Raw genomic sequence first — 14,699 nt, 5'->3', positions numbered from 1 at the left:
CATGGTACAGGTGCCTTCTTTTTTTAAAGCCCATAACCATGTGTGTGATGTATATACTTCTGTTTCAAAGTAGATTAGTTTAAGACTACCAAGAAACACTGTGGCCCTGATTTAGCCCACTGCAGAAAAAAGTACTTTAATTTCATTGTATGTACTTTATAGCTATCCTTAGCCATTATACTTTACAGTCTTAAGTAAAAATGTAAATAAATACATGAAGCGTATCAATCTAATTTATTTAGGTTGTATTTCTTTATGCAAATTCAAACAGTAATCCATCACCTCTCCTTCTGTGACCTACAGGGGATGACATAGAAACTCTCCTCTGAAACCCTCTTAAATGACAGATCCATCACAGAACATAAGACTTGAATGGGAATGTTCTTTCTAATAATTCCACTTCCAGGACTACTCTCCATTTTCTGAGCTGAAGCATCACCATGGCATAGCCCCTTGACCTCATCATCTGAAGGTCATCCTGCTCTCCGGCTCCCTGAGCGAGACGGCCGGGTGCAGGGGATAGGAAGGCACCTTCTCGAAACCGTGGAAGACCCTGGCTCTGGACACAGAGAAGAAGGAGAGGTGACCCTGGTTACAGTCCATTTACAGCCCAATCTTACCAGGGTGCTACTGAGAGAGGTAGGGCTGAATGTTCCCATTGTGGCAGAGTCCTGAGTTCCCTTTCCTCAGCCTTGCAGTAGTGTTCTCCTGAGTGTCTGGCTCATCCCCTTTTTCTTGTTCTACCTCCCTCTTTACTTTTTGATACCTCTTTTCTTTCTCTAGGTCTCTCTTTTCTGGACCTACTCTTGTCTTTGTCAACTCTTTTCTTTCTCTATGTCTCTCTTTTCTGGACCTACTCTTGTCTTTGTCAAATCTTTTCTTTCTCTAGGTCTCTCTTTTCTGGACCTACTCTTGTCTTTGTCAACTCTTTTCTTTCTCTAGGTCTCTCTTTTCTGGACCTACTCTTGTCTTTGTCAACTCTTTTCTTTCTCTAGGTCTCTCTTTTCTGGACCTACTCTTGTCTTTGTCAACTCTTTTCTTGAACCACCTTGCTCTCTTCCTTCTGGCGTCCATAGAGACCATTCCCCACTTCCTGCTGTTCCATCTCTTCCTTCTGAGGGCCTCAAATGTACCTCCTGCCTCTTACAGTCCACCTACTTCCTCTTGGTGAACGCTGCTGCAAAAGCCTTTCCAATCCCTAACTTAGCAATGTAAAGAATGTTAGCTGACATGGGCTAATCGACTATCTGCGACTGACATAAGAGTAGAACTGCTGATGAACAAACACATTTCGTAATTGAGTCTGGTGTAGTCTACTATTCCAATTCGCAGAAAGTTGCCAGTCTCACATTCTGAAAAAATATATAAAATGCAAATGTTTGGAATGGACTTGACTCAACATTATGACTCATGACATCATGCTGAACCAAGGACAGAGGATATTTTCAATTTGGTACAAGACACGTCTGTCACGTTCTGAATGTTGTGCTCTGTTGATTGTGCCCGTTTTCCCTTGAATACATGAGTAATGGAGGTGGTTTGGTGAACTACGCTTGGTGAACTCGTGATGACCTTGCCTAAGACCAGGACCTGTATTCATAAAGCGCCTCAGAGGAGTGCTGATCTAGAATCAGATCCCTCCCTATCCATATTGTCTTACTCATTATGATCCAAGATAAAACTGATCCTAGACTAGCACTCTGACATGCTTTATACATACCGGCCCTGAAGATGAATGCCTAGGATTTAGTTCGAACCCCAGTCAATAACACATGCTTACCTGTGTCCTCGTGACACTGCAGGATGGCGTGTAGCTGGACCACCAAGCCTCCATTCAAGACGAGCAGATTGGACGCCATCTTCTCCAGCAGGGTAGCCTAGTGGTTAGAGCGTTGGACTAGTAACCGGAAGGTTGCAAGTTCAAACCCCCGAGCTGACAAGGTACAAATCTGTCGTTCTGGCCCTGAACAGGCAGTTAACCCACTGTTCCTAGGCCGTCATTGAAAATAAGAATTTGTTCTTAACTGACTTGCCTGGTTAAATAAAGGTACAATTAAATTAAATGGCCCAGCTGTCTAGCTGAATGTCAGGGCAAAGAACCTGGTCAACCTCTTCTTTCGATAACTCATCATGTGGTTATAAACGCAACACAAAGCTAGATTAGTTCCCCCTTGTCCCCCACCCTCATCATTCTGGTACTCGAATGACAGTAAAAGAATGACAGCACAAACAGCAAGTATGTTACCAAACTTTGCATCTCCACTGTTCTTAAAGTAAATGTATTTTTGTCAAATATTCAGTGGAAACTGTTAAAAGTCCTTGTGCATACAGTTGTACGGGTTGTTTAACTTTTCAATCATTGGTTTCTGTTTGACAAACATTTTAAGGTGAAAAATCTGAGTCTCAGCATCACTCTGTTATCATGGAATCGCCCACAATTAAGATGCAATATTCAGTCACCGTTCAGATTTCCATACTAGTAATAGGTACATTAATAAATCAATGCCTATTCGTTGCAAAAACTCCTCTTCACTTCCCATCATTGCCAACCCTCAGTCGACGAGCAGCCAAGCTGTATTCTAGACTTACTGTAATATGATGCCAGCATTGTGTAACGTTCTCACTTTAGAGCCTGCTCTGGCCACTTGGCTGGAGGTACAGCAGTAGTAGTAGCCTACTAGGGTGGTGTAGAGACAGCTGAGTCACAGTGATTGTAGAGAAAACGTCTGGGGGAGCTGCACACAGAGTACCCCCATCCAAGCAGGGTGTATGGGGAAATCCCTGGGCTAGAAACCTGATCTGTGAGATCCACTGTCATAAGTGGATGCTGCTCAGTGTTCACCCTCACCATTACAGTAGAGGAGGACTTGTGCCTAAAAAATACATTGTTATTATAGTGTTCATGCAATTAAGTCAGATATCATATTACCTTGAATCTCATTCAAATTCTATGATTAAATAATTGCACAAAAAAGCAAATGTCAAAGGTGGTTAAAGCATTGCACATTTATGCACATTTAACTTGACATGCAAGTTGATGACAAATAACCAAAAAAGTTTGCTTTAATTAATGGGCACGGGGCCCAAACATACAGCAACTGCTATCAGTTCTTGATTAATCAATGAACCTTTATTAATTCACTTGGGGGAAAGAAGAATGGCAAAACATTATATGACCTTTACAGTTGGACAGTTTAAGGGCAAGAACATACCATGTCATTCGGAAAACCCCCACCATGTAGCTGTCCTCGCTTGCCATGCATGTGATACATTGGGAACTCACTGAATAAAATAGTTGGACAGTGGACACGGATTAGCTTGTTGACGCCCATTTCTCACAAAACGAAAGTGTAATTCTACTTCACCCATTTCGTGGAATGGTAAAACAACAGATCCTCGTGTGATTAACACAGGTAAATGTATACAGTAGCAAAGCTATTTTCAATTACCTACCGTTAGCCAACTTTAGCACTGAGGTAGCCTTTTCTCTCCGAGAGACCTGTCCACATTCCCGGAGCCAAGAGACTTAGCACTGAGGTCAGATGGTGTGGACGGCTTTGCCGGGCAACTCAATATGACTAGCTAGCTAGGTCACGGTGTACTACGTCGCTAACAACTGTAGGCTATTTACCAAACTAGTTAGATGGTAACTGCTTGAATCGAGGCAGTGAAGGGTTGGTGTCATGTCATAATAATTATCTAAATGTCAGATAGCAATACAGAACAAACTGCTGTACGTTGTCATGTCGGTGACGGGGTTTTGGCATGAATTTGAAATCGTTTAACGTTTATATGGGAGATAGCTAGCTATATGTTACTATTGATCTGTGGCCGGGCTTTTGTTTAGCTAGTTAGCCGCTATCTGGGTACCAGTCGTTTCAGCTAACATTCCACCCTTTGTCGAGTGGATTGTAGCAATAGCTGCACAGAGCCTCGCCAGGCTAGCTAGAAAGCTTGCTGTTGATAATGTCAGTGCATTTCATCGTCATTTCCGAGGAGCTTTTGCATTCGTCAATTGTAATACAGTTGGCTAGTTAATTATCCAGGCACTAGGCTGTTGTGTAGTTCTCTAGAAACGAAAGAGGAAGTGGCTATCGGCTGGGTAGCAGAGGATTCGTTTCGGACTGGATAATGTATCAATCGCTGGGTGGGCAGAGTTGCGCATTCAGGAACACCAACACTGTACTGACAACTTTCGGCTTTTCCCAAGGTAACAGGAGCTAGCTCGGTTGCAATGTTATATATTATAATTACTTTTAAATAATATTTAGGAAGGAAAAACAATTTCTAGTTCACTTAGCTACATGAAAAAAATATGTTTGGGGGTAGAGCCATAACGTTAACAGAAGATATAGCCTGGACTGAAGATAACTTACTGTATGTATGGGTTTGGGGCAGTTATTATAGTCTGCCACAAAACAGATCCTAGAATATATTTGACTGGCTTTAGTTTAAGGAAGTGGCTATACCTTTAGCTGGCTAGTTGTTTCTCATATTTAATTCAAATTCAAGAACGTTTAAGTGAAATATATATTTTGTCCCGAGCTCTGTCATACAGTGTTCCCTCTGAAATACAGACGCCATTGAAACTTCAAGATGAAGTGCACAGGTTGTGGCCATGTTGCGTTTGAGAAAACGGCTAGATTCTGCAGCCAGTGTGGACATCAACTAGCTGCACCACCAGTCACCAAGGAGCCTGGTCAGTACTGCCCTGTAATGTTATATAAATAAATGTTCTTACTGTTTTACTTGAAGAAAGTAAATGGGGTTTTGTAAAAATGTCTGTGGAAATTGTTAAAAGTAATCCTTGTGCATAGAGTTGTATGGTTTGTTTTACTTTGCAATCATTGCTTTTTGTTTGACATACATTTTAAAATGAAAAATCTGTCATTGTCACTCGGTTACCGTGGAATTGCCTGTATACAGTCGTCATTAAAAATAAATAAAAATCTGACTCCGACCCTCCTGTCATGTAATCAAACTTGTCTGTATGTGAGTAAAGTAACTACCAACTCTGTATCTTTATGAAGGCACATTTATTGCTAACATGCAAGCCACATGAGAGAGAGATGCTTTCCTCATGAACCCTACATTCCCACAGGCCCTCATTAACATATGGCCAATCAGGATGCAGTATACAAATAATACACGCTTCCATGAAAATATGATTTATTTTACAACTGTAATGGTGAATGAAGAAAGAGGGGGATATATTTTAAATTGAACCTTTTATTTAACTAGGCTAGTCAGTTAAGGTCTCCCAAGTGGCGCAGTGGTCTACGGAACTGCATCTCGGTGCAAGTGATGTCACTACAGTCCCTGGTTCGACTCCAAGCCGTATCACATCCGGCTGTGATTGGGAGTCCCATAGGGTGTCGCACAATTGACCCAGCATCATTTGGGTTTGGCCGTGGTAGGCCGTCATTGTTAATAAGAATTTATATTTGCAAGATGGCAGCCAAACCGGCTGCCATCTTGTATAAATTGATTTTGTCCCCCCACACCAAACGCGATCACGACATGCAGGTTAAAATATCAAAACAAACTCTGAACCAACTATATTAATTTGGGGACAGGTTGAAAAGCATTAAACATTTATGGCAATTTAGCTAGCCAGCTTGCACTTGCTAGCTAATTTGTCCTGGGATATAAACATTGGGTTGTTATTTTACCTGAAATGCACGAGGTCCTCTACATCACCAATTAATCCACACACAAAACGGTCAACTGAATCGTTTCTAGTCATCCCTCCTCCTTCCAGGCTTTTTCTTCATTTGACTTTATATTGCGATTGGCAACTTTCATAAATGAGGTGCGTTACCGCCACTGACCTCATTCATCTTTCAGTCACCCACGTGGGTATAACCAATGAGGAGATGGCACATGGGTACCTGCTTCTGTAAACCAATGAGGAGATGGGAGAGGCAGGACTTGCAGTGCGATCTGCGTCAGAAATAGAACTAACTTCTATTTTAGCCCGTGGCAATGCAGACACTCGTTGGCGTGCGCGAGTGGGGTGGGTGCAGAAGCTGAATAATATAGATTTCTACAATTATTTTGCAACGCTTGCGGACGTGACACGAGCGGTGTAGTCCGCCTGTTAGCCCTTGGCAACGCAGACGCTTGTTAGCGCGCGCACAATAATTTAATAATATAGATTTCTACATTTATTTTGCAACAAGCAGTGTAGTCAGCCTGTTATTAACTGACTTGCCTAGTTAAATAAATACAATTACACATTGTAAATAACAATGACGGCCTACACTGGCCAAACCCGGACGAAGCTGGTCCAATTGTGCGCCGCCCTATGGGATTCCCAATCACGGCCGGATGTGATACAGCCTGCATTCAAACCAGGGTGTCTGTAGTGACGCATCTAGCACTGAGATGCAGTGCCTTAGACCTCTGCGCCAGTCGGGAGCCCCAATAGCCTACACCAATGTTCCTTCTAAGGTGTGTGCAGCTCGCCTCTTACTGCCATGCAGATGAAATACCAGTGCGCACAGAGAAGCACGAGATTGAACTTCGCTCAACTTTCTAAAGCGTTTCCCTCTTTAGTTAACACTATCAACGTGTCTCTCTGCTGTGGGACTTGTGCTCAAATCAACACTATATTAGACACTTTCAATGTAACAAACCGAAACAAAATGAACTGTGCAAGAGTTAGTGCGAGAGATTTTCTTTTAGACAGTGCACATTGGAGAAGGATTTGATTGCACTGACATGCAGAACTTAGGCCCTTACTCTACACAGACCAGTGTGTCATAACCAATCAGCACTGTAGTAGGCCTAAATGCATAGCCATTGACATATATGGATCTGTGCAATTCACCTAGAACTGGACAACATCCGCTATCTTGAGTAGATATGCTTGTTTTGAAATCAAAGCGAGAGCTGCATGTAGCCACCTGTGCACATTTGTTCATATTCTTTTCTAGTTAGTGAGTTATTAGCCCAGTTGTAGCTAATTTCTAGTCAACAATGGGGAGTGGTTGCTTCCTACAAGAGCACAAAATGTGTGCATTTCTAGTCATCTTTGAAAATCAAGTCATGTAAAGATCATTTTTTTATGTCTTAAAGGGACAGTGTTGTATTTTGAAATGGTCTTGAATAAGCTACGTAGGCTGAGTGTAGCATATTTGGTCTGATTTTCTGTAATAAATGGCATGGGAATAATAATGAGTTGTATTTTGTAAAGTGGTTTCTTGCATGAAACAACACAACATTTTCAGGCACCTCCTTATCTGAAGGACAAGTGGATAGACAGGTTAATGTCAAGCCCTGCATGTTTTTTTTCAGTCTCATGGAATGTAGGCCTACATTGAACACCACACATTTGCTGCGTCTGTAGTCTGAATGATAGAACAACTATTTCCATGTTAACATGTTATGGGATGCATTTTTCTCAATTGTTAACTGTAACTTAAAGCAGTAAAGCCTCAGTGTTCACAGTAAACGCGCACCAATGTTCAAGTTTGTGCTCACTAGACCTGAAATTTGCTCAGTGCCGAAAATGTTTTGAGTGAACATTGGCCTACACCAGACAACTGAGGGAATTCTGATCAAGTTGACAATGTAATTCACAAGCACTAATGCAACTGATGATTTTTTGTTTTTTTCAAATGCAGACAACACTTCTGGAAGTTCACCTAAGCCGTTAGATCCATCACTGGAGAGTGTGAATGAGAAGACGGAAATGGAGAGTGATGTGTCAACCCTGAATAACCGGGAAACTAACACTTCTCCGAAGCGGCCCAATGAAGAGCCCAACAGCAACCCTAAGAAAAAGGTGGATATTAAAACCAACATGTTTTTGAAAACTTCCTCGTTCTAATTTAAAATGTATTCTGTGTTTGAAAATATTTTTATCTGAAGATGTTGTTTTATCAGTCACTAAACTGTGTCAATAATACTGCCCAGGTATAGAAACTGATCACCTAGCTTGTAGGCCCCCAGGAAGAGTAGCTGCTGCTCCTGCAACAGCTAATAGGAATCATAATAAGACACAAAATGTAAGTAATGTTGATTGAGGGAAGAGTGGATATACTAAGGTTTGTTCTCTCTTTTCAACCTTTGGCTCAATCAGAGAAAAAAGAGGAAGAGGACCAAGAAGAAGAAGGACTCTGACCAGCTGACCTCTGACCTGTCTGACATCTCCCTTATGGACAGCCATGGGAATAGCAGGAAACAGGACGTTGCAGAGTCCTCCGACAGTGATGCCAGCGCCATGGACGAGACACCCAACTCACTTCATGACACGTCTGCCTTAGTGGAGAAACCAGCCAGTGCATCAGCATCATCCGCAGCACCCAGTACAATCAGTCCATCTGAGAACACGTCTGACAATAAAGATCCTCCAAGCACTACCTCGTCACAGCCTGAGGCCAGTGCAGAGAGCCATTCTGCCGAAGGGAAAGATCAACAGTGCAGTGAAGACAGAGACCGATCTCAGTCACCTACAAAACAGACCTCCAAGTCGGCTCCGAATGACACTCCTGCCTCTCTCACCGACTCGGCTGGTAAATCCACCACCACCACCATCCCCCCTCTTCACTCAGCCTCAGTGGTATCGTCGAAGACCACTGACCAGAAAGCTCCAAAGGCTGCTGACGCAAAGATCGCTGACCAGAAAGTTCCAAAGGATGCTGACGCAACGACCACTGACCAGAAAGCTCCAAAGGCTGCTGACGCAACGACCGCTGACCAGAAAGCTCCAAAGGCTGCTGACGTAAAGATCGCTGACCAGAAAGCTCCAAAGGCTGCTGACGTAAAGATCGCTGACCAGAAAGCTCCAAAGGCTGCTGACGCAACGACCGCTGACCAGAAAGCTCCAAAGGCTGCTGACGTAAAGAGCACTAAGAACAAGAAAGACGTGGCCAACTCAAAGCAGACGAACCTGAACCAGAATGCGAACGTGAACCAGAATGCTAAGCAGAACCAGACCAGACAAGACAAACAGAAAGGGACAGATGATCAGCAGAACCAGGATTCGAAGCAAACCACCGCTGGTAATAAGATGGTGTTTGGCACTCAGAAGAAATCAGAGGTAATGTAGCTGCTTGACACTACAAAATACACTGAGGGTATAAAACATGCTCTTTCCATGACATAGACTGACCAGGTGAATCCATGTGAAAGCTATGATCCCTTATTGACTTCAAGCCTTGAGACAATTGAGACATGGAGTGTGTATGGAGTGTGTTCAGAGGGTGAATGGGCAAGACAAAATATTGAAGTGCCTTTGAACTGGGTATAGTAGTAGGTGCCAGGTGCATCGGTTTTGACTGTGTCAAGAACTGCAATGCTGCTGGACATTTTAACACCTTGTAGAGTCCATGCCCCGACAAATTGAGGCTGTTCTAAGGGCACAATATAAGGTGTTCCTAATGTTTTGTACACTGGTCCAATTGTGCGCCGTCCTATGGGACTCCAGGCCACTGCTGATTGTGGCGCAGCCCGGAATATGAACCCGGGTCTGCGATGCAGTGCCTTAGTCCGCTGCGCCACTCAGGAGAAGCAGGTTTTCTTTTTCAATCAAATATATTTATTTTGCTATGATACGGGCTAGTATTTATTTCCATAAGGTAACCCTAACTTAATATAGCCCGTATTATAAACCTGTATTATGGCAACATTTGCCACCATGTGTGCTAATTAACTCGATTTGTCAAACATACTGCTTAGTCTAGGTTATTATGGCTGTTGGAGTTTGTTTTGTCTAAGGGTGTGGGGGGAGCTTGTTTCCTTCCCTGACGTGGTGTGTGTTTGAGATCAACTACATTGTCGTCAGACTGCGCAGAACCACTGATCTACAAATCACCTTTAATTTTAGTCTCGAGTAATTATATTCTGTGCTTCACCCTGCTGAAACTCATCCCCTCAAACACACTATTTACATTTTAACATTTGACTTACAATCAGCACATTCAATTAAGATTGGTATAACAAGCACATATTAGAGTCATTTCAAGTGAAACCTTCCTCATAAAAGCAGGTAGCAGTGAAATCCGTGCTAGTAAGAAAATATAAGTTCCAGTATTCACACGAGAAAGATGAGTAGAGTAGTAAGGTGTTCTGTTTTTTTCCCCTAGGTGTAGGGTGCAAGGGAGGTCAACCAAGGTACTGAGAGACCATCTCTTTAAAGAGCACCTTGGTTGACCTCTGGCCAGGTGGAGAGCAGACTGATCCTCAAACTGTCTGTTTCCCCTCATGCCAGGTGGAGAGCAGAGGCTCCAGTGTGGACCCACAGGTGAAGGTGGAGAACATGGAGGTCCAGCAGCAGCCTTCCCGTGGGGGGGGAGATGCCTCCTCCCCTACACCACAGAGCCCAGGCGTCAAGAAAGAGAAACAGAAAGACAACAAAAGCGACGACTCTGAAACCAAGGGTCAGGATGTTCCACCGCCAAAAAGGTATTTACAAGTCTTGTGTTGTTCATAACAGAAATCACACAATTATAACATGAAGAACCTAAAAGGCACACTTTTCTTGCATTGATCAACATCTATAGGTGCACAAAAGCACTTTCAAAAACACCCACAGACTCGCACAGCGCTACTATCCACTGTTGTTTGTGTACACAATGTTGTGTTTATTTCCAAACACGTTTCTGAGAGAGGAAATCCACTCTAACTACAGGTACAGAAGCAAAGTAAGTATTCATACTCCTTGACTTATTCTACATGTTGTTGTCTTCCAGCCTGAATTCAAAATGGTTTAAATAGATGTATTTGTCTCAACAATCTACAAACAATACCCCATAATGACGTAATAATGTTTTTAGAATTTTTGCAAATTGATTGAAAAGTAAATACAGAAATATTTAATTTACATAATTATTCACACCCCTAAGTTAATACTTTGTAGAAGTGCTGTTGGTGGCGATTTCAGCTGTGAATCTTTTTGGGGAAGTCTCTAAGAGCACTTCACTTGTCAAGCTCTGTCGAGTTGATCGTTACTTGCTAGACAGCCATTTTCAAGGCTTGCCATACATTTTAAAGATGATTTAAGCGAACTGTAACACGTTCACTCAGGAACATTCAATGGCGTCTTGGTATAATGTTATTCCCCTTTTTTCCACCCCAATTTCATGGTATCCAATTGGTAGTAGTTACAGTCTTGTCTCATCGCTGCAACTGCCGTACGGACTTGGGAGAGGCGAAGGTCGAGAGCCATGTCCTCCAAAACACAACCCAAGGACCCATGGACCTCCCGGTCGCGGTCGGCTGCGACAGAGCCTGGGCTCGAACGCAGAGTCTCTGGTGTCACAGCTAGCACTGCGATGCAGTGCCTTGGACCACTGCGCCACCCGGGAGGCCTTCTGTTTCTTTTTATCCCAAAAAACTCCCTAGTACTTGCCGATGACAAGCATACCCATAACATGATGCTTCCACCACTGTGCATTGAAAAACCTCCCAAGTCTTTGTGGTTGAATCTGTGTTTGAAATTCAGTACTCAATTGTGTGGCACAGAAATCATGATCACCACTATAATTGAACATGGAATGAGTACATGCAATTTAAGCATATTTTTTACTCCTGAAATTAATTAGGCTTTCATAACAAAAGGTTTGAATACTTACTGACTCAAGACATTTCAGCTTTACATTTTTTATTATTTTCTACAAACAAAATTCCACTTTGACATTGTGTGTGTGTGTGTGTGTGTGTGTGTGTGTGTGTGTGTGTGTGTGTGTGTGTGGATCAGTGACATAATCTCAATTGAATCCATTTTAAATTTGTGCTGTAACACAACCAAATGTGGAAAAGGTAAAGGGGTGTGAATACTTTCTGAGTGCACTGTATGAGGAAGGGTGGAGATGGGGATTGAACCCCAGTCTCCGGTGGCGGAGGTGCTTGTGCCTGGGAGTGTTACACATTCGACCATGGATCAGCACATTTTAAATCCCTTTTATCAGTACCGATCACGCACACCGCCACTCATGATTATACTCTGATTTGTTTTGTTTGGTCCAATTGCAGGATTCCTCCAGGGAAAAAACAGCTCTCTGCAAGTGAGAGACTCACAATCTATTTCCACGCTGTCCTCTCGAAGGATTTCAAGCTGAACCCGGACGAGGATCGCATCTTCATCAGGGCTGGGGGGGACATTGGGAACTGGAAAACCGATTCCGTTGAGCTCACTGTGTCTAAGTAGGTTTTTATATACATGTATCAGCCGTCAAGACAGTTTAGCCAAATATGTTGAATATTTATTCAATAGGAACCTGCTTATAATGTTCAACATTGTTCCCATCTATCTCACATAGAAAACAACCGACTCGTGGTGGGGGTTAAATGTATATGATGTGTAACAGAGGATAAACCAATGCCTTACCTCCTACAGGGATCTTGGAGAGCATGGGTTCCTAGTCGAAGGGAGCTTGATCACAAGCAAATCTAATGCAACTGTCTCCATACCATACAAGTACCTCGTCTACAAGCTTAAAAAGCAAAAGTACGAGTTTGAGTACATATACAAACTGGATTCTAACTACCCCACCACCAACAGATGTCTTTTTGTCAAATCTCATCTGCTTAATGAAGAAGGTGGGTGCAGTTGCTATAACAACTTCTATAGCAGTTCTTTATTGTAAGTCACTGATCATTAAAATGTTCCATTTTCTTCATGTAAGTTCAAAACCTTGTTGATTTTTATCATACATCTATTTGGTATTGCTCGTCTATTTTGCTCACACTGTCTTACATGTGAGGAAATTGTTTAAAATGTACGCAAATATATTACGCAATGATTTTGTTTGGTTTCAGGGGACTGGCATCAGTATGATGACATCATCTGTGTGGAGCCATCCAAGAACGTGCTCAAGCGGCTAAAAGACGCTTTTTGGCCGGAACAAAGGAAAAGTGTCATTGAAGGCCGAGAAATTGCAGGGAAAGTTATGCTGGAGAGTATATTTGACCTCCTCAGGAGCTGGACTGACATTAACTTCAAGAGTTTCCTCAATCAGCTGAATCAGTTTTACCAGATCTACGGGAACCCGTTTGTCTATGAGGAGACACACAAGAAATGGTACTCCTTAGACTACGACGAAAAAGATGTAAGTGAAATTCTTAATGTCTGTTTGGCCTTTGCTTGTTTTGCTGTCTCCTGCCCTGCCTCCCCTCTTCTGATTTATCCCAGTTATTTTGTTGCTGTTAGAAGTGAAATGAGAGCAAGCATTTCGCTGTGTCTATTTGCTTGACTTGTAGAAAAGATGACACCCACTCATATGATTTGAACTCTGCCCAATAAACGTGCGGACGCTGCACAATGCTGTAAATGTATTGAGGTAATATTGTGTGGGAATGATCATTTCTATAATGATTGATGTTGTTTTTTCACATGTATTTTTCATTTGGTTGTCTTATTGTACATTCCTTTTGTATGTGGAAGGGAAAAGCAAATGGATGAGTGTTGAGTTGCAGTGTGCAACCATCCCCAAAACAAATCTGTTAACATTCACTGTTTGTTCTGCCTCCCCAAGGTCAGGAAGCTGCTGAAGCAGTTCATGCTGGATAACGTTGTTCCTCAGCTGCAGAAGGAGGGTGAGGGGAAGAGCTGCTTCATCCAGGACCCCATGAGGGCAGCTGTGGTCATGCTGTACGCGTGGAAGAAGTTCGGCCTCAAGCTGGACCACGGAGAGTCCACCCGGCTCTGCAGCACCCTGTGCTTGCCCAAGCTGCCCAAAGACTCCTTTCTGCAGTACTGGACCGACTTCGCCCAAGCCGTCTCCGGTCTCAAAAAGTGGGTTTTGGCATCAGGATTTCTGCTTATTTTTTGCCTATTGCAGACATTATGATTATTGTTTATTTTTATACAAGATGTAATCATTTGTATTAGTCAAACTGAGTAATATATTTTATACACATCTTCTCAAAACAGTTTCTAACAAGGTGCTTGTTAGTGGATGAGTTGATGCTGAGTTAGTGGATGAGTTGATGCTGAGTTAGTGGATGAGTTGATGCTGAGTTAGTGGATGAGTTGATGCTGAGTTAGTGGATGAGTTGATGCTGAGTTAGTGGATGAGTTGATGCTGAGTTAGTGGATGAGTTGATGCTGAGTTAGTGGATGAGTTGATGCTGAGTTAGTGGATGAGTTGATGCTGAGTTAGTGGATGAGTTGATGCTGAGTTAGTGGATGAGTTGATGCTGAGTTAGTGGATGAGTTGATGCTGAGTTAGTGGATGAGTTGATGCTGAGTTAGTGGATGAGTTGATGCTGAGTTAGTGGATGAGTTGATGCTGAGTTAGTGGATGAGTTGACGGATGAGTTAATGCTGATGCATTTATTTTTGTGTGTAAATCAACCTGTTGTATTTTTCTCTGCACTAGCCTGCCAGACATGTTGGTGGCTCTGATCAACAGTGTGAAGACTGAAGGGCCCCGGTGGATTTTGGTGCTCCCCCTGCTCCACCTCCTCAAGGGATCCTCCAAACCGTTCACACCCATATCTACCACAGTCACCCCCAAGTACGAGCAGTCCTGGGCGGGCCTCCAAGGCCTCAAAGCAGACTACATGACACACAACAGCCAGGACAGGAGGTACCGTACTTCTATTCTCCCGGTGGTATTAGAAAACCATTCTTATTGTCTCACTAGATGACGCTAAAGGTTTGGCCTTTCGTAATTATGACCTGTTCCTTTTTTGGTAAACAAGCAAAGAAATTAAATACCCTGTAGAAATTCCTAAAAATATATATATAT

General features: G+C 42.8%; 1 protein-coding gene across 4 annotated transcripts in view; it reads left to right on the top strand.

The window, feature by feature from the left end:
• Positions 1-3,300: 3,300 nt before the first annotated feature.
• Positions 3,301-14,699, top strand: part of rnf213a (ring finger protein 213a) — a 65,451-nt gene continuing 54,052 nt past the window's right edge. For 3 of the 4 annotated variants that reach the window (XR_004206792.1, XM_031813778.1, XM_031813781.1), the window contains exons 1-10: positions 3,301-3,413; positions 4,578-4,699; positions 7,629-7,789; positions 8,087-9,046; positions 10,217-10,410; positions 11,980-12,150; positions 12,344-12,546; positions 12,766-13,055; positions 13,482-13,741; positions 14,328-14,537. Coding sequence is in view for 3 of the 4 variants with exons in the window: in XM_031813778.1 (XP_031669638.1) it covers positions 4,597-4,699; positions 7,629-7,789; positions 8,087-9,046; positions 10,217-10,410; positions 11,980-12,150; positions 12,344-12,546; positions 12,766-13,055; positions 13,482-13,741; positions 14,328-14,537 (2,552 nt within the window). In the remaining variant the exon portion in view is untranslated. Of the gene's footprint in view, positions 3,414-4,098; positions 4,211-4,577; positions 4,700-7,628; positions 7,790-8,086; positions 9,047-10,216; positions 10,411-11,979; positions 12,151-12,343; positions 12,547-12,765; positions 13,056-13,481; positions 13,742-14,327; positions 14,538-14,699 lie in introns of those variants that run through there. The other variant, XM_031813779.1, reaches the window with a different exon arrangement.

The sequence above is a fragment of the Oncorhynchus kisutch genome, unplaced genomic scaffold, assembly GCF_002021735.2.
Source record: "Oncorhynchus kisutch isolate 150728-3 unplaced genomic scaffold, Okis_V2 Okis06b-Okis10b_hom, whole genome shotgun sequence".
Classification (NCBI taxonomy): domain Eukaryota; kingdom Metazoa; phylum Chordata; class Actinopteri; order Salmoniformes; family Salmonidae; genus Oncorhynchus; species Oncorhynchus kisutch.
This window is presented reverse-complemented; position numbering and strand designations above follow the sequence as displayed.